This window comes from Hevea brasiliensis, chromosome 6, assembly GCF_030052815.1.
Source record: "Hevea brasiliensis isolate MT/VB/25A 57/8 chromosome 6, ASM3005281v1, whole genome shotgun sequence".
In the NCBI taxonomy this organism is placed as follows: Eukaryota; Viridiplantae; Streptophyta; class Magnoliopsida; order Malpighiales; family Euphorbiaceae; genus Hevea; species Hevea brasiliensis.
This window is the reverse complement of record NC_079498.1, coordinates 107,531,775-107,558,081: the sequence shown is the minus strand read 5'-3', so window position 1 is coordinate 107,558,081 and position 26,307 is coordinate 107,531,775. Positions and strand designations below refer to the sequence as shown.

Below are 26,307 nucleotides of genomic sequence, written 5' to 3'. Positions count from 1 at the left end.
CGCTAATTCACACAAATTCATCCCATCTGATCCCGTCCCATTGCCTACTATGAATTCTCATCCATCGCCCATGAGAACTTTGAATGCTATGACCCACGTATGAAAATGCCGAGCAACTTACGGTAGCTCCAGCAAAGAATCGCGCGAACAACTAGACACTCCTTCGGACCTAATCTATTTTATCCAGGCAAGTATATTGCAGCCCGTTCAACCCCTATTAAAATGCAGCTTGTTTATACTAAATCCATCTTTTAACCAAAGAAAAAATGTTAATGGCGCTTGGAATTTAGTTTGCATTTAAGTCCAACAAGAAATTTGTGTTTCGTTTTGACAAAGCACAGTTACAAAACAGTCAAGCAGCACAGTTTAGTATCATCTGAGAAAAAGCTTGTATGGGTTCAATCCTCTGCTTCCCCAACTAATAAGACAAGCAGCTTAGGCAACAATTGGGAATACAAATTATGTTCCAAGGAAATTTCACGAAATGTTGTTCTTAGAGGCGACTAATGACAGTCTCCACCTCTGCAGGCGTATACAGATGATATGTTGGAGCCACCTTTGCAATATCAACATTGTTGGGAGTCACCTGAAATCAATAGCACAATTTAGATGTTGAAAATTAAATGTAAAAGCACCACAATAGTATATTTCTGCCTGTGATGGTAAAGGAATAAATGGTTTAAATGCTACACTACACTATCACAAAACAAATGTTGAGAGCCAATGAATGGTGAATAGCATCAAACTTTACCTTTTCTTCCATAACTTGCTTCAGAATGGAAAGTGCAATTGTCTCAGCCTCTTGAAGAGTGAGGTCCTGCACAAGTGACAACATCACATCAGCAATCCTAATCCAATGTATAACATGATACAGTGAAAAAGGCCTAATGACTTCTTCTACATTAGCACAGATGCAAACTATCATATTTACTTATTTAGTGCAACTGTGCAAGTGACACGTATTAGGATGCAACATTCATTTTGCGCTACTCGTTGAGCTACTGAGACATTGATGATGAAGAATCATACAAAATAGGGATAGAGAAGGGGGATGGGAGAAGAAAAGGCACATAAGAGTGGAAGTAGCAATACCTTGTTATATTGCTCTTGCAAAGAGCTATCTGCACCTTCTGATCCTGAACCAATAGCCTTAGCATTGCATTGCCAAAATGTGCCAGATGGATCTGTATAGTACCTGTGCATATTCAACTCTTTTTAAGCCAAATGACAGGCAGTCAAGCACTATAACAGGTGATCATGAATAATGCATTTCCACAGGGTTGATTCTAGTACCCTTCTACAAGTATTAACTTGTAAATTTCAGCACAACAAGTAGTAAATTGCATCATCTATGGATACTAATTAAATTCCAATACATGCAGAAAGGCAGCAGTCCCTTCAAATACATACAAGGAACAGACCTCTACCAAATACAGACTTTAATATAATCCATTGGCAGCCATAAGAGTGTGTGTGTGTGTGTGTGTGTGTGTGTGTGTGTGTTTGTATTCGTCAATGTTAAGCAAACAAATATTATAACAACTTATTACTCACAGGCTAGGACCATTCTCATCATGACCAGCAATGAGAAGCGACACCCCAAATGGACGAGACTGCAAAGAAATAAGATAACCATAAATCAAAAGCAAATAACATGAGTGTAAAAATGTGATATATCCACGATTTAACAGCACATAACTACATGAATGTTGTTTTACTTTTATTTGCACAGCAAAGGAGCAAGTATAGAAACTTGCTTCTATAACTTTCTAAAAGATGGTAGAACTAACTGGTATGATATAATTTCAATACAATTTAATTGAAAATTGATAGCTGCATAGAACTGATAGCAGCCCTAACAGCTGTTGACAAACAAAGATTTCTAAAATTTCCAATATTAAAAATATCTTGCGGTTAATCCCCAGGATTCTGGTGACTAGATTAAGGTGTTTGGACAGCGAGAAAGAGAGGAAAAGTGAGAAAGAAGGGAAAAAAGAGGACGAGTGAGAGACAAGAAGAAAGGGAAGATTTCGGAGAGAGGAGAAGAAGAATTTAGAAAGAGGTTGTATTGAATTCTCGTATTGTCTCTACAATGGCTCATAGCACAATTATATCAGTACCTAATTCACTCGATTGTGAATCCATTACAAAACAGATTCTAACCATTGTTAACTACTGTTCCTTCCCCCCATGAAGATCATCCTTGTCCCTGACACTAGACTAGACAATGACCATCATTTCAAAAATGGATTTGAAAGATGCATCCATGCAACTGATACTCAACTTCATGATGGAATAGCAGAAATTATTGGCAAAAAGAAGCACAGAACAATGAAAAAAAAAAAAAAGAGAAATAAATAACCATTTTACATTGTTATGTAAATGGTATTATGCAAGTGAAAGTTATTGAATGAATGATAGTCATTATTTTCTGAGCATTTCACAAAGAAATGAAACAGGCAGAAATGAATTATTAAAATTTTCAGTGAGTGAAAATGCTGTACCATGGATTCTTCATCGCCTTCACCAAATCGCAAAGCCAGATCACAGAGTGCTTGGGTTGTAGACTCCACTGTCATGGGCTCACCATACGAGAATCTATGGTTCTGAAGAATTAATCAAAAGAATAAAAAAAAAATGGCACTTTTCTATCATGTGTACGAGGCATTACAATAGCAACTATGAAAACACTACCTGAGTCTCCACACGTGCATGCTCAACAAGTGTACGAGCATCTGCAATTAATCCACTCATAGCACATCCAATATGCTCATCAATTTCCATAACCTTTTCCACACTACTGGGCTCCTGAAAGAGAATTGAAAAGAAATAATGACTCTAACAAATTGCGATCCACAACAACTATGACACATCAATTTCCATGATGTAGTGCACACAAATTAGTCATGCTGAATGCCTGAATCAGTTAGAACAAGTTTCAAACAGATAAACATGCAAATCATGAAAGTTCTACACTTGTACCAATATTGATGGAGTTTTGATAAATTGTCAAAATAGAAGTTTCTCTAGCAAAAAAAATATAGAGGAATGCCACTTCAGTGAAAGTTTTGAATGCATGCTACCATATGGATCTAATGTCAAATTTGCCCCAATAAGTAACTAGATACAAATGGAATGCACGGTATCAAAACCATTACAGATGAAGTTTAAAAAAAAAAAGGATTCACAACTCAGGCTGACAATATTGTGGGTTTACTTAATCATATTAAAGCTGTAAATGGCATGCATTTCATATGAATAAAAAGACATAAGGAGAAAAAGGCAAACCAGCAGTGGTGAAGTGATACGCTTCTCAACTGCAAGCACAACACCTTCTTTTGTCTTTAACCCAATTGCAGTTGAACCTAGCTGTAATTAAAATAAAACATGTTATTTTTAATCAGCTAAGCATCTGCTTGACTTCAGTAACAATCCCTTTCTTTTTCTGGGTTGGGATGGGATGGGGAGGGTGAGGGGGCGATAGGTAAGCTGTTGGCCAGTGGGTTAGAAGAGGGGCACAAGTGCGTTCCTGATGTCCCAATAATGCCTTCGAGTATTATAGATAACATCACAATTAATCGTAGCCAATCATGTCTATCATCGTTAAAAATAAAAATTAACACGTTAATGGAATAAAAAACGACTAATCGTTTATAACCCAGTTGAAATAATCCCAAGGAAAACTGTTTTAGGCAAATGAAATTAATAAAAGGTTAAACATCTATTGCGCATAGCGAAAATTTTCCAAGAAAGAAAACTTCCAATGTAAACAAAGAGGGTTTTTAGGGGAGGGTTTAGATTACCTTAATGGCTTCAATAGCATATTCAACCTGAAACAATCTGCCTTCAGGAGAGAAAGTGTTCACTCCTCGGTCATACTCGGTCCTTCAAAATCACACAAACAAACACAAATCAAAAATCTAAAAAGAAAAAACCAATCAAAAAGCAAGAAAATGAAATAGAAATCATTAAGGGATTCAAATGGCAGTATTCCTGTAAGGGAATTACAGAATCTACCTTGTGAGGAACATCTTTGGCTCGATCTAAATGGTGAATCCTTGAGAGAGAGAGAGAGGAACAAGGGGGCACAGTAGGTCTATTTGCCTCGGCTTTTTTAGTGCTTTTCAAGAGCTCTACTTGTAAAACAAGACAGGTTGCGAAACGTTTCATCTCTTCTATTGAACCTTTGGGCAAAATCCAAATCTAGATCCGGCCCTCATTCGAGTACTTGAATCCAATGGGCTTTACTGGCAGCACCAAAATTCCTAGATCGTGAAACCGGTTGGTTTGATTTAAATTAAATCGAATTGTAATTAAAAAATAGTAATAAATAATTTTAATTAAATTGAATAGAAATTAAATTGATCTTACCAACTGGTTAAAAATTTTCAATTCGATTTGATTTATCAATTTGGAATATTTTATTAAGCCTTTTAATTTTTATATTCTTAGTCGTTAAGCTTATTATAAATTTTATAAATTGCACATTGTTTTTCATAAAATATATAAAATCAACAAAAAAAATTTGATCATAAACTGAATAAATTGGTCTGTTCAATTTTTCAATTATTTAGAAAATAATTAAATTGAACCAAAAATCAAAATTTCTACAAAATGCTACCGAACCAAATGGACCGATTACAAAACCAAAATTTTTTTTATCAAATTACAAAACCAAATTAAAACAGTTTAGTTTGCCGAATCAAATTCTGTGTAGCATTCCCCTATTCTTTAAGATTAAATCTCATTGCAAATATTTAATATAATAATTTTATATAAAAAATAATTTATAATAAATGTGTCCAAATTAAAAAAAAAATACATAAATATATATTAAAATTTATTCTAATAAATGAAATACCAGCAACAAAATTTAAATATGGACCATCTAAACCATTGATGGCCAAGATTAAAAGACTTTGAATCCAATGGTGACAGGTACTCCAGGCACAATATCTAAAATTGGATACTATGGCAGTGAATACTCTAAAAGGATGACTGTTTTTGCTCTGGAAAATAGCAGAAGAAAGGCCAAAATTAAGACACCTAACAGCCTAAAACTTAAGGCAATGAAATAACAAAATTGATGTTTCCAAAGGACTTCAATTATTGTCAACCCTCTGTTCCTACAAAAGAAACAAATGGTACCTTGATCCTTCCCTGTTTGATTGCAGCAATGACAGAGCTATGCAAGAGATTAGAGAGCCCGCTTAGGGGTTGATTAGAGATTAAGAGATTAGTAGAATTTATTAACCAAAGCAGATAGGAGGAGGAGGACTGATATTTTGGTGGGGGATTTGGATTCTAGCTTGAAGCTTGCAGAGACATTGCGTACTCGTTTCTTTAAAGCGAAGCAGCCATCTAGACTATCAGTAATAGTTCCAGGTCTATTAAAGCAAGACATATCCTATCAGGAATCAGGAAAGCAAGTCTGTGTCCATCCCAGTAAATTCAGAATTTGCAGAAGCTGGCCCTCCATTGTCAGACAACCTCCATGTGGCTATAAGAACACCTGATTCAATTCAAGATCCTACTTCATTATGCCACTAACCGCTAAATTGGCAATCCTTGTTCTAAAATGAAACAGGCTAGGCCCCTTTATCGATGTACATTGCAAGCATTTATTTATTTTAAATTCAAACTGAGTCCTTTTGTTTAGTTATTAGATTCCTTAGATGATATATAGCCTTCTGCAACTAAAATGGGGAAAAGAAAAGAATTTAATAGATTTGGATTTTGCTTAGAAAGAGCAGGGGATACATCTTTCTATTATTTGTAGATCAAGGATAGGAGTTGCAAGGGAAGCAACCACAAGATGCAGGGCTAGAGAATTGTCGGTTCATCATCTTCTTCGTTTGTTCACTAGCATTTTGAATCTGCTCACTGTGTTGCTGGCGAGCTGCAGCTCTCCATTCTTCGGCTTTTTTATGAACAAGTGCCATCCTCTTCATCAACTTCTCTTCTAAGTTTGATCTCATCTTTTGTATTTTCACCTGTTCCATTTTGAAAAGAAACTCAAGACCATTGAACATATTGTAGCCCTCTTTGGGCTCCACCTCCTACACTTGTGTGAATGCAAGAAGCAGAAAGTGAAGTGACAACTAGTGCTATCTTTTTTAAACTATACTTAGCATTATTATTTTAATCAATATAAACTAAAAGCCAAGCTTCCAACCAAGAGAAAAACTTAAGTTCAAGTACACATTCCAGCGCCCCACAAAATTTTTAAATGCTAGCTCACATGGGCTTACAAGTTACAACAAAAACTACGGAATTATTTATGCATGAACGAGATGACTTCTAGCCTTCTTTGTATTTCTTCAAGAGTTGAGCAATAAACTAAGAATATATAGAATTGGGGAACACTCCAAGAGAGGTGGACCAGTCAAGAGAACAGGAGGACAGTGGTGTTCATGAGGGGCTCGAGACAACGAAACCTACCATAAACCAGACAAGAACACCGGGACTATATAGTCAACACTACAAAGCCATATTGTAGATATGCACAACTGGATAAACTTTAGATCATCTATACTTTTAATACCAGCATACAATTTATTAACATGGCTTACAAGAATCCCAACTCTTAGGAATAACATTAATCTAATTACATGACAGGATGAGATGATTAATTACCTAACTAGAAGCCAAAAAATAGAATGCTATTGCAAAGGCAAGTACTCAGTTTTTATGCTTTCATATTCAATTGGCTGCTCTTCTTGAATTTCAATTGTGAGGGAATGTTATCAGTTCATCAAAGACCCAAAAACTAATGATAAAAACAAGAATAAAGAATGTTTCAGTGGATGGGGTTTCCCAAATTATGAGCTTTGGGAAATTTTAGGTTTTAACAGCCATTCCCTTGCGATGCCAGGAGGGTGTTTTTATGGTTTGAACCCATAAGAATGAACGAAACAATAATTGCATAATTTAAATAGAACAGCATGAGCAACATACCTCAAGCTTTCTTGATTGAGCTTCTGCTTTTGCAGTTTGGAGGTTCAGCCAAGCTTGAATTTTTGCTTCCTCTCTTTGGTACCTGTAGCTCAATTCAAAATTGATACTGACGTAACAGGTGAATGAAAATACACCAAACAAGAGAATGCTGCTAAAATTGATGCATATTTTTAAGTTTTAACCATGGCTTACCTAAGACAGCATTTTGTCTTTTCCTCTTCCTCCCACGTAGCAGCTCTAGAATCTGAAACACTTCTCCGGCAAGTAATGCCTGTTTCAAAGTGTCTTAGGCTCTTTGATATTTCCTCTTCCTCTTCCTCCCTTGAGCTCCAATTTGATATAACAGAATCATATTGTGACCCAAGTTGTAGCTTGGCCAAATGGCAAGCTTGTAACTGGGAAATGTCGATGCTGCTGTTGGTGCTGCTAGAATTCCCTAATGGCAAAGGGCCCGACCTATTGGCAGGCGTGTTATGGCGAGCAGGCGATGAGCTTTTGAATGGTGTGTGGCATCTAGAAGTTGTGGAACTGCCTAGGGGAGTCATTTCTGTCCCAATATCTCTGTGTTTCACTTCATGAATTACTTCAGTACCAGCATCTTTCATCACTTCATTAGCTGAGTTTCTAAAAAGAAATCCTTCCTTTGATGGCTCCGAGTATCTTAAATTTGGCAAAACTGATTCTACCTCATCGGTGAACTTATCTGCAGTTGCCAATGAACTGAAATAAGAACAGCTCAAAACAAACAAAAAATTATGTAGATAACTTTACTATTCATGATTTGGATAGGAAGAACAACTCCAATTAGGATAAACATCTTAAATAGAACAGTGATTGTTTAAAATTTCAATTTTACTATTCAAGATTTGCATACATAAACACACTTTTTGAAGCTACATAGAGGCATCAGCAGTGTAAAGTATCATTCATAAAGAATTCTGTTGCTTGCAGAGGGAATGCTACACAGACGAAGTAATTAGAATGTTGCACCCTTTTTTCATCTTCTGGTATCAGTGAAAACCAAACCCAAACTAAATTGAGCCTAATACAATTGTTTAAAACAAGAAGATGCATCATAATTTCACAGTTCATATTCTTTTATTTACTTCAATTTTCTCAGCTACTGAACCAAGTTAAAAAAAAAAAAAAAAAAAAAGATTGTCCACACTGTGATATATATTCTACAGATGAAACCCGTGTGGATTTTGTTCCCAAACAAATAGTGCAATCAACCAGTAGAGAAAAAGTTCAAAGCTTTGTTAAGCTTTTAGAAGACAAAAGAAAAGGGCTATCATGAGGATAATAGTGGAGCAAAAAGCTAGGAAGCAAAAGCCAAAAGGATAAAGGTTTCATTAAAATTGAACGAAGAAAAATGCTACCTTTTAGAAGCACATCTGGAGACGCAGAGACCCCATTAAAAGCTACCCCTGGGTTGTGTTGGTCCAAAGCTACCGACCCCTGAAAGCTGGAAACAAGTTTTGAGACTTTTTCCTCTGTGACCCTTGATTTCTCTGCAAATAACTCCATTTGCTGCTTAAAGTTATCACTTTGTTTCTGAATCTTTGAAGACTCTGGCGATGGCTTAAAGGGATGAGCAGGAGATTCATGGCAAGAACTACTCATTAGCCACTTCTCCGCATTCTCCCATTTAGAGGGAAAGCTCTTTTTTGCAAGATTACCAATAGTGTAGCTGAATACTGGCCTACCAGGTGTGGAAGGAGCTTCCACTCTCCTCTGAGTCACTGAGTTCACTCCCTCTCTTCTCATTTGAGCCGGAACTTCAAGAAACCCTTTGCATTCCGTACCGCTATGTGGCATTGGAAATGACTTGACAAACTCGGATGTCTCCTTGAGATTGAGCTTGCAAAGTGGGTCTTGAAAGGTGTCTGCAAATGGGTTGTCCTTACTTTTCCCATACAGGCTTGTATTGGTCTCCAATGCTGGTTCCTTAATCACAAAGACACCCACAAGAAGAAGAAAAACCATAAAGATTAATCAAAATCCAAATGGGAAACAAAAGCAATAAAAATGCAAGAACCAAATGTGGGTTCTTTACCCCAGTAGAAGCAAAAATAGGAGGAGCTTGCAAGTATTTGGGACTTGTGAGATCCATGTAGTGCACTTTCTGGGGATGATTGATTTAGACCCACGCGAGGAATCTCTTGTAAATGCTAACTCTCTTGTTATAATTTTGGTCTAGTAGGCATCTGCCTCATTTTTACACAAAAACAGTATCATGAGAAAAGCGACTGAGGAAGCAGTTGAACAGTATAGCTTTACAATGAAAAAGCATTAACTTACTAGGAACCATTGTCTAAGATACTGTTACGATATAAGACCCACAAGGATATATAACCACTTATCCAGTCTTCCTTCAACAAATAAGAGTGAGACCACAGTGTCACACAGTGACATGGATATTAGTCTTCGGTCTCTGAGGAAAGAGACGAAAGAGTACGCCATTAAAAGAAGAGTGAGCGCTTTGGGAGCAGCAAATAACACACGCGAGTACTGAGTAAGAAAGCACAAAAAAAATTAGATAAAAATGACAGATTTTATTAGTTTCTTCGCTATGATTTTATATTCTTTATTTCTTTTTGGGAAGGTTCTTATTGGTTTTGAAAACTTTAGATCCCTCATTTTCTGTTTCTGTGTAATATCATTCACATCTCACAGGATGATATCACCTTGACAGGTAAGGAGCAAGCAATACCTGTGTGTTTGTTTCTGGCTTTCGGAAGAATTTTCTACATATATTTGTAATTTTATTACTATTTTTGAGACTGGACTCTGGAATTTAAAGTTATGTTTGAATTGAGTGAGAGAAGGGTAATTAATGGAAGGATAAGAGAATGTAAGGAAAGAGAAGAGTGAAGAGGGTTACAATAAAAAAAAATCTCATATTTAGGAAGAGGTGAATTAATTGAAACGTAAGGAAAAGTAATTTATGTTCTTCATGTTTGAAAAAATGTGAAAGAATGATAAATAATTATTAGAAGTATAAAAATATTATTTTTTATTAGATAATTTATTAAATGGTAAACTCATTATGATAAATTTTAAATTTATAAATAATAATAGTCCATTATAAATAAATTATAAAATTAATAAATCAAAACAATAATGCACAAATCTAACAAAGATTGAATAAAAAATAAAATATTTAGAAAAAAATAATAATTAAAACATAATAATTAAAGCAAACTATTGAAAGAACAAATAAAAAAATGATAATTGAAGTATAATAATTGCAGCAAACTGTTTAAAAACAAATGATTGAAAGCAGAGAAATTATATATAGCAACTTGAGAGAGAAAACATTTATTTGTAGTGGTAAGCTAGGTTTATTTTTAATGGGTATAATTAGATTTTTAATAAAATATTAATGATATAGTAGAAAAATAAAAAATAAAATAATTTTCTACTCTCATCTCCCCTTGTTTACACTCTAATTTGCAGTGTAAGAAAAATTGAGATTTGAGAGATAATGGAGGGTAAGCCTTATCCTTATTTACCTTTATCATTTACTAACTTACCTCTTTCCAAACATAACATGATAGTCACTTACCCCTCCTCACACTTATTTACTCTTCCCTCACCCCGTCCAAACAAAGTGTAAAGTGTAAATCGTATGAATGACAATCTTTTCTCGCTTCATCTTCAAAATTAACGTTGAGAACAGAAAAGGCTTTGTTTTATTATTGCATTTCTCACTTATCTTTATATGCAAAAGGTATCTTAATTAGATTAAACATATATACAACCTGAAAATGTTGAAATATTTTAACATAAAATGTTCATATTAACAATTGAACAAAAAATAATAAAAAAAAATAAATTATTCCAGGAGGCTACCTGGAATGCTAAACAATCCCAAGGAAAGAGATTGATTCCAGTTATAGCAAGACTAAGAAACAGGGCCGCTAACCTACTGGTCGTCGTGTAAAGGAAAAGCTGGCGGAAATCATAACCCAAGAAATAGTTTTGAAGTAGGGCAGCAGAAGCTGTGAAAATCGAATGGTGCTGTAATGGCGGATTCTATAAATGAGATTGTGAATCAATGGCAAAACCACATATGAAACAAAGGTCATATAATTATTTGTTCATAAAACTTGATCAGTAAAGCCAAATTAAGGGCTAATAATCAAACTCTTCCAACACTACAAATACAAGAACAATCCAATGTGGTATTGTACTCCAAAAATAAGCCAATCTCTGTCCAGACCAGCTGTGAAAAAGACAAATGAGATTAAAGGAGCAAATTGTATGACGCTAGCGTGCACCATTTTCCATGGAAAGGAAGACAATGTGTGACAGCAAGTCAAGTGAACTGCGTACTCTGCAACTGCAAGTTCAAGAAAGACACTGACTTGGTGCCTTCAGGACAAATGTTGATTAACATGCAATGCTTTAGTGTCCCAAAGTTCTCACTTACAATGATAAATGGTATTTTTCTTACAGTTTTTAAAGGCAGTAGTTCGATATAAGGGTAATATTTTAGAGAGAGCGTGTGCAGGTCGTCCACTGGAATGTTCACTTGAATATGAGGGTTTGGACAAATTGTTTTGGTTTCTATGCATGGACAATTCCCCTCAAGATTTTCACTGCATTCCCAATTTCATGTTAGATTCAATCCTGCCACAACCAACACTTGTATGCACAATCCATAACTTCATTTCCCTAATTTATTATCAGCGACTGCAAGGGGCCAAAATACAAGAAAAGTTTAGAGAAAGAGCACCGCAATAGCCACCCAATTGAATTCATGCAAAAACCCTTTCAAGTCTCTGGCAGATTTGACCCTCCTTTCTCTATTCCTCTGGCCCTGGCCTGCTTGGCCTCAGTGTTGGAGAAAACAGAGTCAGGCACGTGATTACCATGTGAGAAGTTAGAGCCACATCAACCTTAGACGTGGCTCTTACGTGTCATGTGAGGCAGTGTCAGATTGTCCACCCATTTGGAAAAAGAATGAATTCAACCTGTAGGCAGCACTATTGCTGCATTGCGTAGTTATCATACATTCCTTCAATCCTTTCAGGTTCAATTACAGAGAATTTTCAGGTTCAGAAGAGCATCCTTCATTGGTGCATACATGTATAAGGTCGGAGGTGATTTCAACCTGGAAAAGATATCTATACTTTAGTCTATTCGCAAAAGATAAGTCATATATAAATAGTGTTTTTCATAAAAATTATTTTTTAGTAAAATATTTTTCATCAATTTTTTTTATTATTTAATTATAATATTAAATTAATAATACAGATTTATATTATATATTTACTAAATAATAATCGGAGCTCACCAATTATAAAGATTTTTTTTTTCTTACTTAATATCTCACTTTGAATGGACAGATTTCTCACTTCACAAAAGAGAGACATGAAGTTGAAATATCTCGTCATATGAGGACAGGAAAACTATAGCTTATAGAGACATTATTAGAAGAAAGAAAACTGGCGAAGAGTTGAATGGATAAGAACGTGATTTTTTTTTTTTAAATCAATCAGGTTCAATTTCACTAGAAGAACTTCTGAATTATGATTTCTAATTAAAGTGAAATATTATTATTATAATTTTTTAATAAAGGAAGGGTAATGGAATGAAAGATGCCTAAAAATACCATCATGTGATGGCTTAGCGGTAAACTTTGAGAGTTGCAGGCGTTAAACCCTGGCTCGACTCCTTGACTCAATATTATCTTCACTTGCAGTGAATGAGTGAATTGACTACAAGTAGTATACTCTTGTGACTCTTTGAAGATCTACTATAGCTTGGTGGTGAGTCTTCCCATGGAGGGTTTAAGACCGTCATATTCGGAGAGTTTTTTTTTTTTTTTACATTAAAAAAAAAGAGGCCTAAAAACAATTTGTTTTCTTGCTTATTTGTGGTGTTTAAAGAGCTAGTGGCATTGACTAAGTAGAAGGAAGGTGGAATCATCGCCACATCACTATTATATTTTTATATCACCACTTCGTTATTAAGTTCTAACTATATTGTTATTAAAAGAATGAAGAGATTTAAATTTAAAATTTTCTTACTTCATTCTAAAATTTATTATTATTATTATTATTATTAAAAAATATCATCTCTTATTATATAATTTATTAATTATCATTCAATTCATTAAAAATTAAAATATATATATATTTAAATCATAGTTTATTTGATAATTGCATTGACTTTCTAAACCAATCTCTACATTTTCATTAACGTCATCATTTTTTTTAATATTTTTTTTTCATGTTAGAAATACATTAATTTTTAATGAATTATTGGAATAGATTGATGGGAATTTATTCAATAAGTAAGAATATTGGTGCTCCTATTTACAAAAGTGATATTTATGTTATGTGGTATTAAAGTCATATTCAGGACTGTAAAATTTTAAATTTGAATATCAATTAAAATCATTTATAAAAAAAAAAATGAAATTTATGATGTACTTAATATAGCATTGGAGATAATTAATCTTCATAATAACAATTCATTTTATTAGTTTAATATTTTTTTTTCTTTTATTTCAAACTTTCAAAGATAGTGATGCTTGCTTAAAAATAAATGCATTACATGTAATTATTTCATTTTGGTTTTAGTTGAATCTAAGCATAGGGTTTGTGGAGTATGAATTCTTTTCCCATGAATCATGACTATATCATCCATTATTGTATTAAAACTAAAAATCCATGAGATGGGATGAATCATAAATCATAAATCATAAATGGGTTGTGGCTTGTTGATTAGAAACAAGGCCTAGTATCTACCAACAATGTGACTTCGGGTTTGCCAGTAGCAACAGGGAGAAGATAAGCAAAATGGGGTCCATTTGCTTATATATTTACCCTTATAATGCTTGATGACAAGACATACCCTGTCAATAATGGAAGTTTATATCCAATTCAGCCTAAAAAATTTGTAATCTTCCCATTATTCTATTCCTGCCTTGCTAAACACTCCCACCAAAGATCAAACCAACCTTCTTTTCTTCCATTTCTTTCTTCTTCTTCTTGCATATGATCAATGGCTGTAGCAAGCTTTTCTTCTCCTCATATCCTAGCTCAAAATTCTGGTCCAGTTATAAAGCCTAAAAGCAAAACCATGATGCTTAAACAGAGTAAAATTCCACTCAAGAAAGCCCCTACACTTCAAGTCAGATCATCTTTCAAGAACACGGTAATTCTCCTAAACACACAGATATCACATATCACCCTCTATTTTTCACTTGTCACTAAAGCTGTAGTATGGATCTTTTATATGTGAAATAAAAGAACAGTGAATTGTATCAGATTGTCATCAAAAGAATCAAGAATGATAATTGAAACTGTGCTTAATGATGTCTACTTGTTTCCTTTTTTTCTTTAAACAGGTCTTTGAGAATCAATCTGAGGGCATAATTTGTTACAGAGATGAAAGTGGAGAGATAATTTGTGAAGGATTTGATGAAGGCCCTCGGTTTCATCAACAGCTTCCAAGAACAGCCTATCATTCAACTTCAAGGTAGATTATCCCAAGACAAGTATATAGATCGTAATCAAAACTATTCTATTATTATTCATTTTTTCCCTTCAATTAAATTCTGTTATGCTTCATTATAGTTGACTACCAGACACTTTTTTTTCGGTGATCTTATTGTAAAATATGTAATAAGAGAATTTTTTGTGATGGTTTGATTGAACTCAGAGATGCTGTAATTATCAATCTGCTTCAACAAAGATTGCTTCAAATTGTTAATGGCGGTGAATTTAACAACTCTGACAATGGAGTTGCTGCTGTGCAAGAAGACTTCAAATGGAATGGCTTTAACAAATTCTGCTGATCAGTGACTAACTCTTTCATCAATGTACTTCAAAATAATTTGTATCAGTATGGAAAGGAAAAGTATTTCATTTCTTACAATACCAGAATGTAATTAAATGCCCAGCCGAAACCCTAATCATATTTCCTATCATTTTGTTTTCAAATTCCAGCATCATTTACATTTAGTCCTTCTGGATGAGAAGGGATTTTTCTTTCTGAATTGTCAATCCAATCCAATGGAAAGCTCTTCTTTCCTGTGTCAAGGAATTTCAATACATAATGGACTACAGATCCAAATGCCTTTAAATAGAAGGAAACAAAAATCAAATACAGTATTGGGAAAGAACATCAAAATCTGAGTACTTAAATATTAAACATAAAATTCCCGTGAAATTCATACACTGCAAATGGATGAATAAAAAAATTGTGCAGAGACTTCATGGAGAGGTCATCCAAATTAATACCTCTTCCTGAAATTCCTGTGGCTTTAACAGCTTTCTTCTGCTTCTCCTAACAAATGATTACGAGCTTTTCTTTTTTTAACTAAACATACAAATGAAATTCTATATGAAAAAGAATAAAAATATAAGGACAAAAGCTATGAACATGGGAAAAATAATGAGGGACGATTGTCCCAAAGTGCATATGTAAATGTACAAGCATAGAGTATCATTCAACCAAAGTCCCTTGTGTGTTCTCTTCACACAAATCTGACTGGGATTTACTTGGAATGATAGTGGGAGGCGACCACTGATCTGGAACCATCAGAAAATAGGCAGTCATTGCTTTCCTGAACCTCTTTTTGTATTGCTTTGGAGAAATAACAGTTGGGGATGAGTTCTTTGGCCCACCAAGTATGCCTGAAGCTTTCACCCAAGTTTCCAGATGCTTGTCCCAAGTATACTGCCTCATGAAATCAATGATTCCGAGAACTAATTCATGCTTCTCTTCATCCACCCCAACCAATAACGAGTAATCCATTACATCAATAGACTGCATCAGCACAGGCACAAAACAAATTAACATGGAAAACAAAGTTATTTTACCTGAAATGCTGGACAAACTACACAAATAGATACTTCAGATATTTTGTAATTTTCAACCCATCTCCTCCAACCACACACATTCACACAGAGTTTACACTTACTGCAAGAAAGGAAGTATCATTCCAGACAGCTCTCTCTAGCAACCGCTTTGCCTTGTTTCCAACAAAAATAGGAGAAGTTGGCATTGCTTCAATCAAGTTCTGATCCAACAGAACTTTATTGCTCCCACTAGAATCAGCATTATATCGTGATCGGGAAGATCCCTTAAGATCATAAAGGCGGGTCACATTCCTCCCAAACAGAAGATTCTCCATGACTAGAACATCCATTTTTGATTCTTTCCCACCTTTTAGATGCTTTGATGTAACCTTCCAACATAAAGGCAAGGATAGACATAATAAATTCCAGGCAATATATGTAACTTTATATGGACAAGTTCAATGAATGGGTATGGAAAGCTGTAAGACAAACCAAATGACTAGGATAATTTACCATAGTTCTTACTTGAGGTTTAGAGGCAAAGTACCTGATAGATCCCCAAAATTTTAGCCAGGCATGTTGGACTTCTTGAGCCGATTGAATCAGAGAGGTACTTGAAATATTCAGGAGCAAATTTTATAAATGACTCCAATTCTGTCTTTGTGACTTGTTTGATAACAAACCGATCGTCCAAGGTTTTTGCAAAGAAGACATTACTCTTGCCACCTTGAGCTCCCCACTTCTTACAACGACTGAGAGATCTTATGAAATCAAGCTCAGATGGGCAGCATATCCTCCTTAGTGCTTCAAACTGTTTTGCATAGTAACAAGTCGCAGAATATTTCACCTTACCAAGTGAGCCTTCATCTCCAAAAGAAACTCTGGCATGCATAGTCTTTGTGTGAGAGAGTGGATCTAAAAGCAAAGGACTACGAGATCCAGATATAGACAAGATACCCTCATCTGTAGAACCATGGCTTCTGAAAGAATCAATGATGACTTCATCAACAGAGTGGAAAGACTGAGAAATCGCAGGATCAGATAAATTTAAAGAATTTAAATCCCCATCATCAATCACTTGGCCATGATACTCTGGTGATACTAGTGCATAAGATATAATGCTTGTAGGCTCATCATCATACACAGGAATGACGGTGTCATTTACACCCACAGGCAGGAGGAGCCTAGCCCCACCCTGGAGTTCCAACTCCCTGAAGGATGAAACATAGACTGGACTATACTCACCCATTGTATCAAGCTTTTCAGAGCTTGCTAAAAAATTCTTGTTCAATGACCTGTAAAAGTTCAAGAAGGGCATTCTTAAGTAGCTGACAGAATCTTCGATATTGTCAGAGCCCTTGGTGGACGATGCACGTGAAGGTGAATAACCGACCTTGGGCCCATTTTGGTCTTCCACTCGACTGTACAAATCTAACCCTTCCGGTGCTGTAGATGTGGTTGACAAATCTGCCAGAACTGAATCAGAAAGCACACTGGTATCATCCTTTGTTATTTCAATTCCTTGGAAATTCTCACCTGTCCATGCAGCATCAAGGGTATCGGATAAATTTGACACTATAGGAACCTGTCCCTCAGAAAGGGTCCTGCGAACGTTTCCACTGCATTCCAGACTGTTGGGCTGATCACAGATGGGAATGACAACTGAAAGATCGATGTGGTCTTCCTTTCCATGATTAGAACCTAGATTCATATCGGTTTCAAGTACTGTGTCAGACCGGTCAGGATTACTGCCAAATCCTCCTTGTTGATCAGGGATTTTAAGCAATGTTGTATCTACAGGAAGAGAGTCACAACTGCTAAAACCCTTTCCCAGCTTGTTATTCACATCCATCTCAGGGAGTTGCTCAGTAATAGCTATGGGTTTTTCCTCATGTCCTGAACTTGACCTATTCAAATTATCCTGAAGACTGTTGTTATCTAAATTGGCTGCATAAATTAGGCGGTGGTCCCACATGTAAGATTGGAAAAGTAACTGCCGCCGCAGTCTATTGATCTCAAGAATGTCAATAACAGGCTGAGCCTTTTTTGCTTCTCTGTTCAAAGCTTTTTGGAGCGACTCCTAAAACAATAATGAGAACAAGTGGAGCTTAAATATTAAATGTAGCAAAAAATTTTACCTCTCATTTTGATGGAGGGAAATGAAATTATGAGATTTAAATTTAATTACACACAGGTTTTGTTCAATTTATTAGATTCATGAATTTAATTTAAGTTCATGAATCTGGATTAAAAAAAAAAATGCAAGTATAGATGTGTAGATATGAATACCTAGAAAAATGAATCTTTTCAAATTCGCAAGTTCTCAACTACATTCGTGGATGAATCTAATCTCTACTTATAAATCTAACTAATATCAGAATGTAATAACTTTCATTCAAGCAATTTAAAATAAATACCTATTGCATACAAAAAATTTAACGTAAAATATCCATGAAAAACTCAGGTAACTACTAGGGAAGTTGCCTTAATGTGAAATCAAAGCAGATGAAAATTCTCATGTCTGATGTTATGATGGAGCCCATTCTTGTGATTAAGAAGAAATGACTTCACCAGCTTTGAAAATTACTAAGTAACAAAGCATGTTGATAGCAGGATACTAATTGCTGTCATTTTAGACACAAGAGGACAATTGTAGATAAATCAGATTTGTAAGAAAATCTGGCCTAAGATATGCTAAAGACAGTCAAAGGTATACTTCCCATAATAATTCAAAGAGCATTAGTAAGTCAATTTCAGTTCATCTTTAGTTCATCCTTAGTTCATCCTAGTGACTTGAAGGTTTACACAGAAGAAGATTGTGTACTAAATGCTACTTAGACTAGGAGTTCCCAATTCATCTACATGCATGTACATTGTTTGAAATTGTCCATATAACTCAATGGCCATGCTAATAACTTGGCTCGTAGGATATGACTTTTATGTAACTAAGGGTTAGAAGACTACTGTGCGGAGAAAGCCTGACCTCAAATTCTGCCTTCTCCTTTTTTAACATTATTTCTAGTTCTCCAATTTGGCCTCTTGATTCAGGTAGTTTCATGGCGCTGTTTGCTGGTCCTGCACTAGATCTTTTCTCTGCGATTTGACTCAAAGCATTGAGTACTTCGGAAAATAGAAGCTCTGCCCGGTCAACAACCTGTTATAAACAGATATTTAAATCACCCACATGCAAAGTGCAAACTGATTTAAATGAAATATTCAAAAGTTCAAAATGGGGACCGCTGTACCTCATCTTTTTCTTTCTGTATCCATTCCTGGTTCTCAAAGTTGAAATCAAGTTTTGGGGGTGGAATGTACACAGAGAGAACATCAATCGATGCATACCGAAAGCAAGCAACCATATTCCCAAATCTGAAAATGTAAAGTTGGTGAGAAACACACACAGAGGAGATTTATTAGAATGAAATGAAAGCACAAAAAGGTTTTCATTACTATTGCCCATATAGTTTGACAATGTATGTTGAATGAATGCAATTATACTAACAAGTTTGATAATCAGTTTCACTGAACATAAAGCATTCACGTAATCATCCAAAAAAAGAGGTGTTCCAGCTGATGACATCCTAAATGGTCTCACCACACATCTTGGCTCTCTAATGTGCCATAAATTCATCTTTAGGATTAAGATTGCATACATGTGTAATGACTGCTATGCTTCCCGCATCAAGAAACTTACTTTAGATGATAAAGAAGTTATATAATTATTTACAACACAATAAAATAAAAAAATTAAGATAAATACCCATAGAATCGAAGACAATCCCTGTGCAGAGAATGGCCACAGCTTGCCACCCTGCTTGCAGCTGCATGGTTTGAAAAACTAAGCTCCAAAAATTTCCCAAAAGATAAACCCCAAGCAGCATCAGACATCACTACTCTCCGAGTAGCTGGAGGAAAACCATTGGTCCGGGGACACCTCAGGCATCTGTGCCACATCCAGATCTTTCCATCCTTTTCACCCGGTAAGAGTATTTCTGACAGCTTCTTAACAGATATTGTCAGGGTTCCTTGTCGATGAGTGTAACAATGAACATGTGCTTCTGATGGCATCTCACAAGAACGGCATGTGTAACTCTTAAGGAATAATTGCCAGTCATCAGTTTTAAAATGCAATGCCTATATTTTAGACAAAGATATAAACAAATCTAAGAAAAAAGGAACTTACATTATCAAATAAATGGTCTCGCAAAAACCGACCCAAAGGTTTGTCAAAGCTACCATAGTATTTAATTCGAAAAAGATGAGACCTTTCACAGACAGTCCCCTTCCACACACAACGGGAAGATAAGGAAACCAAAATGCTCTGATGATCTGAAGGTGATGGCGGAAATTCTTCTTTTAAAGGTCCTGGCTCCTCAAAGTTACTTTTACTATCTTGTTGTGTGGATGATACCTCTGAACTGTGTGACTGAGTGGGAACCATTTCACCAAGATCATTTGAGGAATGATTTGCCATAATACCTTCTGAATGCTGAAAGCCATTAACAGTAAGATGATCACCCATGGCAGCCACCTTGTTAACTGGAATTGTTTCTGCTACCAGAGAACCTCCAGTTCCCATTTTATTTTTGTGCCCAAAGTAAGAATCTGAAACAACTTTCACTGTAGAAGGCACAGTAGAGAGAAATGCAGCTGAGTTGATGCGAGATGAAGTAAGTGCAGCAGACTGAGAGCTAGGACCATCAATTAGTGGTTGCCTTTCAACTTGGTCAATAGAAGAACTGCTGATTGTTGAGTCAAAATATGCAAAAGGGACGCTGTCGGATCTGAATGGTTCACTAGTAGTGTGCAGTCCCTGAGGCTTTTCATTAGCAAGAATACTGAAACCAGGTACAGTTGATATAGATCTCTCAATGCTTGAAGGTTTATCTGGGAGTGCCACTGTTATTGGAGAGTTCAAGGGGAGTTCTGGTATAGATGCTCCTTCATCGGCAAGAAAAGATGTCTCCAAAGCCAAGTGGTATGCTGCAAAAACTCCATATTGCACCACATGTTTCACTTTCTTCAACTCATCCCCATTAGCACCTCTAAGTAAAATCTGAAACAGAAGGAACTAGAAGAGGTAAATACAACTTGGAAATAGATCCAGCTGATCATTGTCAAAGAAGTCTACAAGATCAATGAAATGATATACAAATGGCATTGCTACACAATTTGTATAGCTCCATGCTGTTGAGAATTCAGACAACAAGCCATTTCATGAACTAAAAAGTGTTTCCAAAAGGAGATAAAGCATGAACTGAAATAAAACTATATGAATATCATTGACAAACTTGATCATGCGTCAGCCAAAACTTTCTACCTTGTCTACTTGTTATAAAATGAAACTGAATATCTAATCATCATCAAATTCTATATTATTTTAAGTTTCAAGGACTTACAGTAAAACCCAATGGCTTTGGGCAGCCCTCAAAATACATTAATGTCTTCACCAATTTTTTCCCACCCTGCCCAGCAGTACCAAGATCTTCCAAAAATTTATCTACGTGAAACTTATCACAGTAGCCCAACCTTGAGGAAGAGAGATGATCGATTGAAGGAACTATTTGAGCACCTGTGCAGCGGGCTATGCGCTCTAAAAGTGGTCTCTTGATATTGAGAACAAGTGATATGTCTTTAGCCAGAAGGTACTCCTGCGCAAATCGTGAAACTGATTTCTCTACTAAAAGAACATCAGGTTGGTGTGCATCTATCCTTGCCACAGCCATCTTTAGATGGTCCATTTCCTAGAGTGAGAGGAAACACATGAGAAAGAAGAGAAGAAAGGAAAATGTTCAACGAATGAAAATAATGAACATACAGAAGTAATAAGTAGCTATGTTATACATAATGGGCTGGAAGAAGGAGGTGGTCTATTAAAGGATCACAACCTGCTGTAGCAGAGTATCAAAACTTGACAAGTGGTTAGAAACACGCTGGTACTCAAGAGCCCCTCCTAGGATCAATAGTCGAGGTCTCTCTATTTTTGATGTCATTCGGCGGTGAGCCACATTTTTCTTACAAACAACTCCTTTGACCACCATACTAGAAAAGAAACAATCAAAAGCCAAGTAAGAAAAATAGAACTTAGAAAGAGTGTAACAAGACAACCAGGTAAAAACAAAATTCATTATGGTAAGTAAATACCTGTTCTAGCCTCTAATGCAGTTTTGGATAAGCTTAATGTGCATAAGTTAGGTTATCTATGAAAATATGTCAACTTGATATTTCCATATATCTCATGATAGAAGAAAAACAAAGATCCTTACGTGGGAGCTAATTAAAGTTTCAGCAAAGCAATGGTAGCAATATTGAAGGAAAAAGTTTTTAATGCAATTGCATGCATCAGTTCCTATGTTAATCTCCTTATGTTTTCTCCATGATAGTGAAATTATCAAGTTGCATTCTTCGCTAATCTGGCCCATGGGGAGAATCATTTAGTTGTAGGTCCTATAATCACATAATTGGTTTTCTGTATATGTTTACCAGAGTCATGGTTTTTCTAGTTAAAAATTTTTAGGTTCTTTTCACAGGTTGCAATGCAGAAACTACTTATTTCAGGAACCCTGTTTCCACTTCCAACAACCAAACAAACAGAACATTTGAGCCAAAGTTGTATGCCAAAAACAATTCTATAAACAATGTCAAAGCCTTGCTCAATGATCAACTACTACAAGAAAAAATCCATATTGAGTAGTCTTATCTAAGAATGAAGAACAAGACAACTGATGCAGTCAAGGAAAACTAAATTTAGAAATTATTTTGATTTAATTTTTCATTTCAAAAATAAGAAGTTTATGTTTCTATTATTTAGGAAATTTAGTTAGGAAAAAGTATTTTAATTATTTAGGAATTCTATTGTCTAGAATTTCCTAGTTAGTGTTGGCTTAGTTTTTTCTTATTTTGGGATTCTTAATCCTAGTAATAATAGGATTAACAATTCTACAATAAATACCTATGTCCTATAGGTATTTTGGTAGACTTTTATTTTTAACAATTTGAGAATTGATCATACGAATTAATACAAATCTTGAGAATTGTCTCTCATCCCCTTTTGAGTGTTCTTTTGTGTTCTACATCAACAACATGCTGTGTTATGCATGGACAATGTAAATCATTGTGGCAACTACCTCTCACAGCGACGTCCAGAAGCAATGCATTTTACTTTCACATATCCACCAGGGTCCATTCCTCCACTTTTGCTCATATCTGGCTTTAATAGTGTAGCTGCCTCCCACGACAGAGATGTAATGATTTCCAACCAGCTTTCATTATCATCTTCATCACCCACAGGAATATTCTCAACCTGCAATAGCTGAGATACCAAAGCCCTGAAATGCCCATCAACCACATTCTTCATACCCTTCTTGTGCTCCTCACCTGATTTATCTCTATTACGGAATTCTCCACTTCCAAAACTGTTTGAGGTGTGTAAACATCCCCACTCTCCAACTGCATGACTATCGTCGTCGTCATCATCAAACAAACCAGCTTCCCTCTCATCTTCTTCATCTTCTGGTTCAGGCGGAAGCCAGAGCAGTCCATTGTTCTCAAAATCCACAGGTTCAGCATCACTCTTTTCCCCAGGATACATGGAGGAAGGTGCCTCACGCTCATCATCCATGCCAAACCCATCTTTTTTCCCCGGCTCTGGTATTACCTCCAGACCATGTGAGCCAAAACTATGGTTCAATGGAGAGCTGATTAAACTTTTTGAGTCAATATTTTCTCCATCAAGACAAGCTTTATGTGATCCTTCATCATTGCTCATGTCATCAAACTCAACTTGGTGAAAATAATCGCCGACTTGGGGAAAATGCCTCATTTCAGAATCAGAGCGAAATACACCATAGTCATCGTCATCGTCATCACTTCTGATGCCAAACAATGACTGAGCATCAAATAACTAATCATTATAAATGAACAAAAACATCTTTATATATGTACCACTTGCATATTCTTTTCCTTTTTGCGCTTGGCAAGGGCCTACTAAATGTATTGCAAGTGTAGTAATGCTTGTAACGAAATTGTAAGATGTTATTTTGCTTGATAATAAAGTAACCAAATGCTATCCTCTAACAAATGCACTTTTTTGAGACATTTTAAAAAAGTACACTTTCAGTAGCTTATAAATAGTATGTCTGTTTCTGCAACCTATATGAATTAACAAAAATATACTTGATTGTTTTATTGCTATGCATTTCTGATGAATACACTACATAATAACTGCACAAGGAGTACTTAACATGAGATGATTATCAAACCTGTTCATAGAAAATGCATATTCGTTTGGAGATTGATAGCCTATGTCTGCAACAAGGCCATTGCTCCTTCCCACTGCTAATTCTCTTTGTTTATCTGATGAATTTGTTTCCATTTCAGATGTTTGATGTGGACTGGGACCTGCAATAGGTTGAGCTCGTTGACAGGGCCCAACTGAGTATGGCATCGAGCCAAGAGTGAAGGTACTACTGTTAGCAGTACCACTTGATTTGGTGCTGGCCAAACTTGCCGCTGATGGTGAACTACTAAGATCCAGGTTGGGAACCGGGGTTCCATTATCAAAAGTAGCTATTCCCTGCTGCCATTGTTTGAAACAATAATTACATACCCGAATTTTCTCCAACTCTTCCCGTGGAGTCCTTGGATCACTAGATGGGACAGGAACTGAATTGGCTGTACACTTGGCACAGAAAACACGGCCACAAAGTCGACAATGGTGCCTACGGTTAATTATAGTGAACTGAGAATCGCACTCATAGCATACCCTACAACTCTGATCAGGCATCCAAAAATCCCTTGACACAGTAGGTGGTTCAGAACGCCAAGGGATCCAGGATTTCAATACACCAACTAGCTCAGAGAATGACTTGTCAGGAGAATCCATCTACAAACACTCCTTACAGACCCGTTCATCATGCTATACTCATTTGCCACTCTTTAAGAAACCTTATCCCAAAAATTTCAGCTTCAATGAGGAAACAAATTCCTCACAAAACTACATGTATATAAAACAACTATGCTGATGTTATTAACATGCTCCAATAAAATGTAAAATGATCACATGCTGGTGAGCAATCAATAACAGCACTGTAGCAGTGCCTACTTTCCTATCTCAACCCAAATATTAAATCTTCTAAACCACCGCTTCATCTAGAAAACCTCAATTACACCTCAATCGTACACTTCCAACTTCTTAGGAAATAGAAATGCTGATGTATAACTCCTTAACCAGATACTAGAGCTCAATATACCAATCACATCCACTGAAAGAACACTGAATTTAAAGAACCCAGAAGCTCAAACTGCATAAAACCAGTCAAAACCATATCAATTGATCAAAACGTGCTTCTTTCAATGAACCAACTCACAACTACCTGTCCTCTGCAACTTAATAAATTAAAAAAAAAAAACCAATATCCCAAATAACGCCAAGAAAAAATATCTAGATATATGTTTCCTATAAGAAATAGAATGATTTTATTTTCATTTGTATACACTTCTTATAAGCAACCAAACGTTACCTGGAAAAGGCAATGAAGATCAACAACAATAACATCAAAATCAAGATCTTCTTCTCCAAGGGACTCGCGCCACGTAGTTGATGAATCCGTGACAAAGGTAGGTGGTGATTTTGCAAAAGCCCGCCTACCCAGATAGCGATTCTTCAAACAATCAATATGATTCAATTATCGATCGTGAATTTATGATCGTGAATTTCTGGCGCTAGAGAAACCAGAAAAAGATAAATGCTAAAATGAAAAAAATAGAAATAACCCATCATCAACTAGCTGCCATAATCAATAAAATCACTCATAAGATTAATATAATCCTCTGTTAATATATCATATTTTTAATATAAAAATTTTCGGAGTAGATTTTTTTTTTTTACTTCCTTTCTTTTTCTTTTTCTTTTCTTTTTCCTTTCCCAAATAATGCTGGCAATGTCCCCTTCTTTTATTAATTTTTGTTTTCCTTATTTAATTTATTTTGATATATAGCAAATTAAAAGAATAAAATAAATTTTTTCATGATTAATATTTAAACTTTTATATTTAAAAAAAAAATTTAAAACTCGCACAATTGTAGTACTTTAATTTTTTATATAAATAATAAATTGTTAACATATAAGTTTAATTAAATTTATATAAAATTACAGTTTTTATATAATACCTCTAATTTCTAAATTAATTATTTTATGAATAGATATTAATATTTTATTTTACTTAAATTTTAGAAAATTATTTGAAAATTTTCAGATTTTAGAGATCAGATTCGATTTTCTGAAAATATAAAACTTTGATGATTTTTAAAAATTAATTTAAAGATTATGTAGTAAAACTAAAAATACATTTGAACTCTACAAATTTTTTTGAGTTTTCTAAAATTTTTTCAGAATTTTTGGGCCTCATTTTCGATCTCAATGCAGAGTAAAAATTTAAATTTTTGTATCATGAATCGGACCGGCCGAATCGAACCGGACCGATCAGACCGATCGAATCGAACCGGCCCACTTCCCTTTTCTTCTTCTTCT

At 35.3% G+C, this 26,307-nt stretch overlaps 4 protein-coding genes across 8 annotated transcripts; 1 reads left to right on the top strand and 3 right to left on the bottom strand.

Annotated features, from left to right (window-relative positions):
* Positions 1-273: 273 nt before the first annotated feature.
* Positions 274-4,174, bottom strand: LOC110634615 (proteasome subunit alpha type-5). Its single transcript, XM_021783688.2, has 9 exons — positions 4,018-4,174; positions 3,804-3,885; positions 3,289-3,369; positions 2,695-2,808; positions 2,505-2,606; positions 1,555-1,613; positions 1,093-1,195; positions 752-817; positions 274-586 (listed from the first exon to the last, which is right to left on the bottom strand). The coding sequence occupies exons 1-9, from the start codon at positions 4,029-4,031 to the stop codon at positions 494-496; spliced, it is 714 nt and encodes a 237-aa protein (XP_021639380.1). The 5' UTR covers positions 4,032-4,174; the 3' UTR covers positions 274-493.
* Positions 4,175-5,702: 1,528 nt separating this feature from the next.
* Positions 5,703-9,446, bottom strand: LOC110634651 (uncharacterized). Of its 3 annotated transcripts, XM_058149153.1 has the most exons (6): positions 9,259-9,446; positions 9,014-9,164; positions 8,337-8,904; positions 7,150-7,660; positions 6,958-7,063; positions 5,703-5,993 (listed from the first exon to the last, which is right to left on the bottom strand). In XM_058149153.1, the coding sequence occupies exons 2-6, from the start codon at positions 9,068-9,070 to the stop codon at positions 5,781-5,783; spliced, it is 1,455 nt and encodes a 484-aa protein (XP_058005136.1). In that variant the 5' UTR covers positions 9,071-9,164; positions 9,259-9,446; the 3' UTR covers positions 5,703-5,780. The 3 variants fall into 3 exon arrangements, with proteins under 3 accessions (XP_058005136.1, XP_058005135.1, XP_021639428.2); XM_058149152.1 differs by having other exon boundaries at positions 9,014-9,446; XM_021783736.2 differs by having other exon boundaries at positions 6,958-7,039; positions 9,014-9,441.
* Positions 9,447-13,814: 4,368 nt separating this feature from the next.
* LOC110634645 (uncharacterized) lies at positions 13,815-14,915 on the top strand. Its single transcript, XM_058149151.1, has 3 exons — positions 13,815-14,127; positions 14,321-14,451; positions 14,635-14,915. The coding sequence occupies exons 1-3, from the start codon at positions 13,975-13,977 to the stop codon at positions 14,768-14,770; spliced, it is 420 nt and encodes a 139-aa protein (XP_058005134.1). The 5' UTR covers positions 13,815-13,974; the 3' UTR covers positions 14,771-14,915.
* A 171-nt stretch (positions 14,916-15,086) lies between these two features.
* LOC110634644 (1-phosphatidylinositol-3-phosphate 5-kinase FAB1B) lies at positions 15,087-25,723 on the bottom strand. Of its 3 annotated transcripts, none has more exons than XM_058149148.1 (12): positions 25,298-25,723; positions 24,038-25,078; positions 22,904-23,647; positions 21,665-21,818; positions 21,176-21,520; positions 19,960-20,832; positions 19,537-19,868; positions 19,022-19,145; positions 18,760-18,930; positions 16,324-17,856; positions 15,899-16,165; positions 15,087-15,744 (listed from the first exon to the last, which is right to left on the bottom strand). In XM_058149148.1, the coding sequence occupies exons 2-12, from the start codon at positions 24,658-24,660 to the stop codon at positions 15,421-15,423; spliced, it is 5,490 nt and encodes a 1,829-aa protein (XP_058005131.1). In that variant the 5' UTR covers positions 24,661-25,078; positions 25,298-25,723; the 3' UTR covers positions 15,087-15,420. The 3 variants fall into 3 exon arrangements, with proteins under 3 accessions (XP_058005131.1, XP_058005132.1, XP_058005133.1); XM_058149149.1 differs by having other exon boundaries at positions 22,904-23,644; XM_058149150.1 differs by lacking the exon at positions 25,298-25,723 and having other exon boundaries at positions 22,904-23,664; positions 24,038-24,170.
* Between the last annotated feature and the right edge of the window lie 584 nt (positions 25,724-26,307).

What these genes read in the sequence shown, in the direction of transcription:
- LOC110634615 (XM_021783688.2), bottom strand. An exon ending in GTATCACTTCACCACTGCTG is followed by an intron (nt 2,809 to 3,288) that starts GTTTGCCTTTTT and finishes ATTCTCTTTCAG; the next exon opens with GAGCCCAGTAGTGTGGAAAA. An exon ending in AGCAAGTTATGGAAGAAAAG is followed by an intron (nt 587 to 751) that starts GTAAAGTTTGAT and finishes TATTGATTTCAG; the next exon opens with GTGACTCCCAACAATGTTGA.
- LOC110634644 (XM_058149148.1), bottom strand. Translation starts at nt 24,660, where the DNA reads ATGGATTCTCCTGACAAGTCATTCTCTGAGCTAGTTGGTGTATTGAAA. An exon ending in CAAAGCCATTGGGTTTTACT is followed by an intron (nt 20,833 to 21,175) that starts GTAAGTCCTTGA and finishes CTTCTGTTTCAG; the next exon opens with ATTTTACTTAGAGGTGCTAA. An exon ending in TACAGAAAGAAAAAGATGAG is followed by an intron (nt 18,931 to 19,021) that starts GTACAGCGGTCC and finishes TGTTTATAACAG; the next exon opens with GTTGTTGACCGGGCAGAGCT.
- LOC110634651 (XM_058149152.1), bottom strand. Translation starts at nt 9,070, where the DNA reads ATGGATCTCACAAGTCCCAAATACTTGCAAGCTCCTCCTATTTTTGCT. An exon ending in CTATTTTTGCTTCTACTGGG is followed by an intron (nt 8,905 to 9,013) that starts GTAAAGAACCCA and finishes TTTGTGATTAAG; the next exon opens with GAACCAGCATTGGAGACCAA. An exon ending in AAGACAAAATGCTGTCTTAG is followed by an intron (nt 7,064 to 7,149) that starts GTAAGCCATGGT and finishes CTGTTACGTCAG; the next exon opens with TATCAATTTTGAATTGAGCT.
- LOC110634645 (XM_058149151.1), top strand. Translation starts at nt 13,975, where the DNA reads ATGGCTGTAGCAAGCTTTTCTTCTCCTCATATCCTAGCTCAAAATTCT. An exon ending in GATCATCTTTCAAGAACACG is followed by an intron (nt 14,128 to 14,320) that starts GTAATTCTCCTA and finishes TTCTTTAAACAG; the next exon opens with GTCTTTGAGAATCAATCTGA. An exon ending in GCCTATCATTCAACTTCAAG is followed by an intron (nt 14,452 to 14,634) that starts GTAGATTATCCC and finishes GATTGAACTCAG; the next exon opens with AGATGCTGTAATTATCAATC.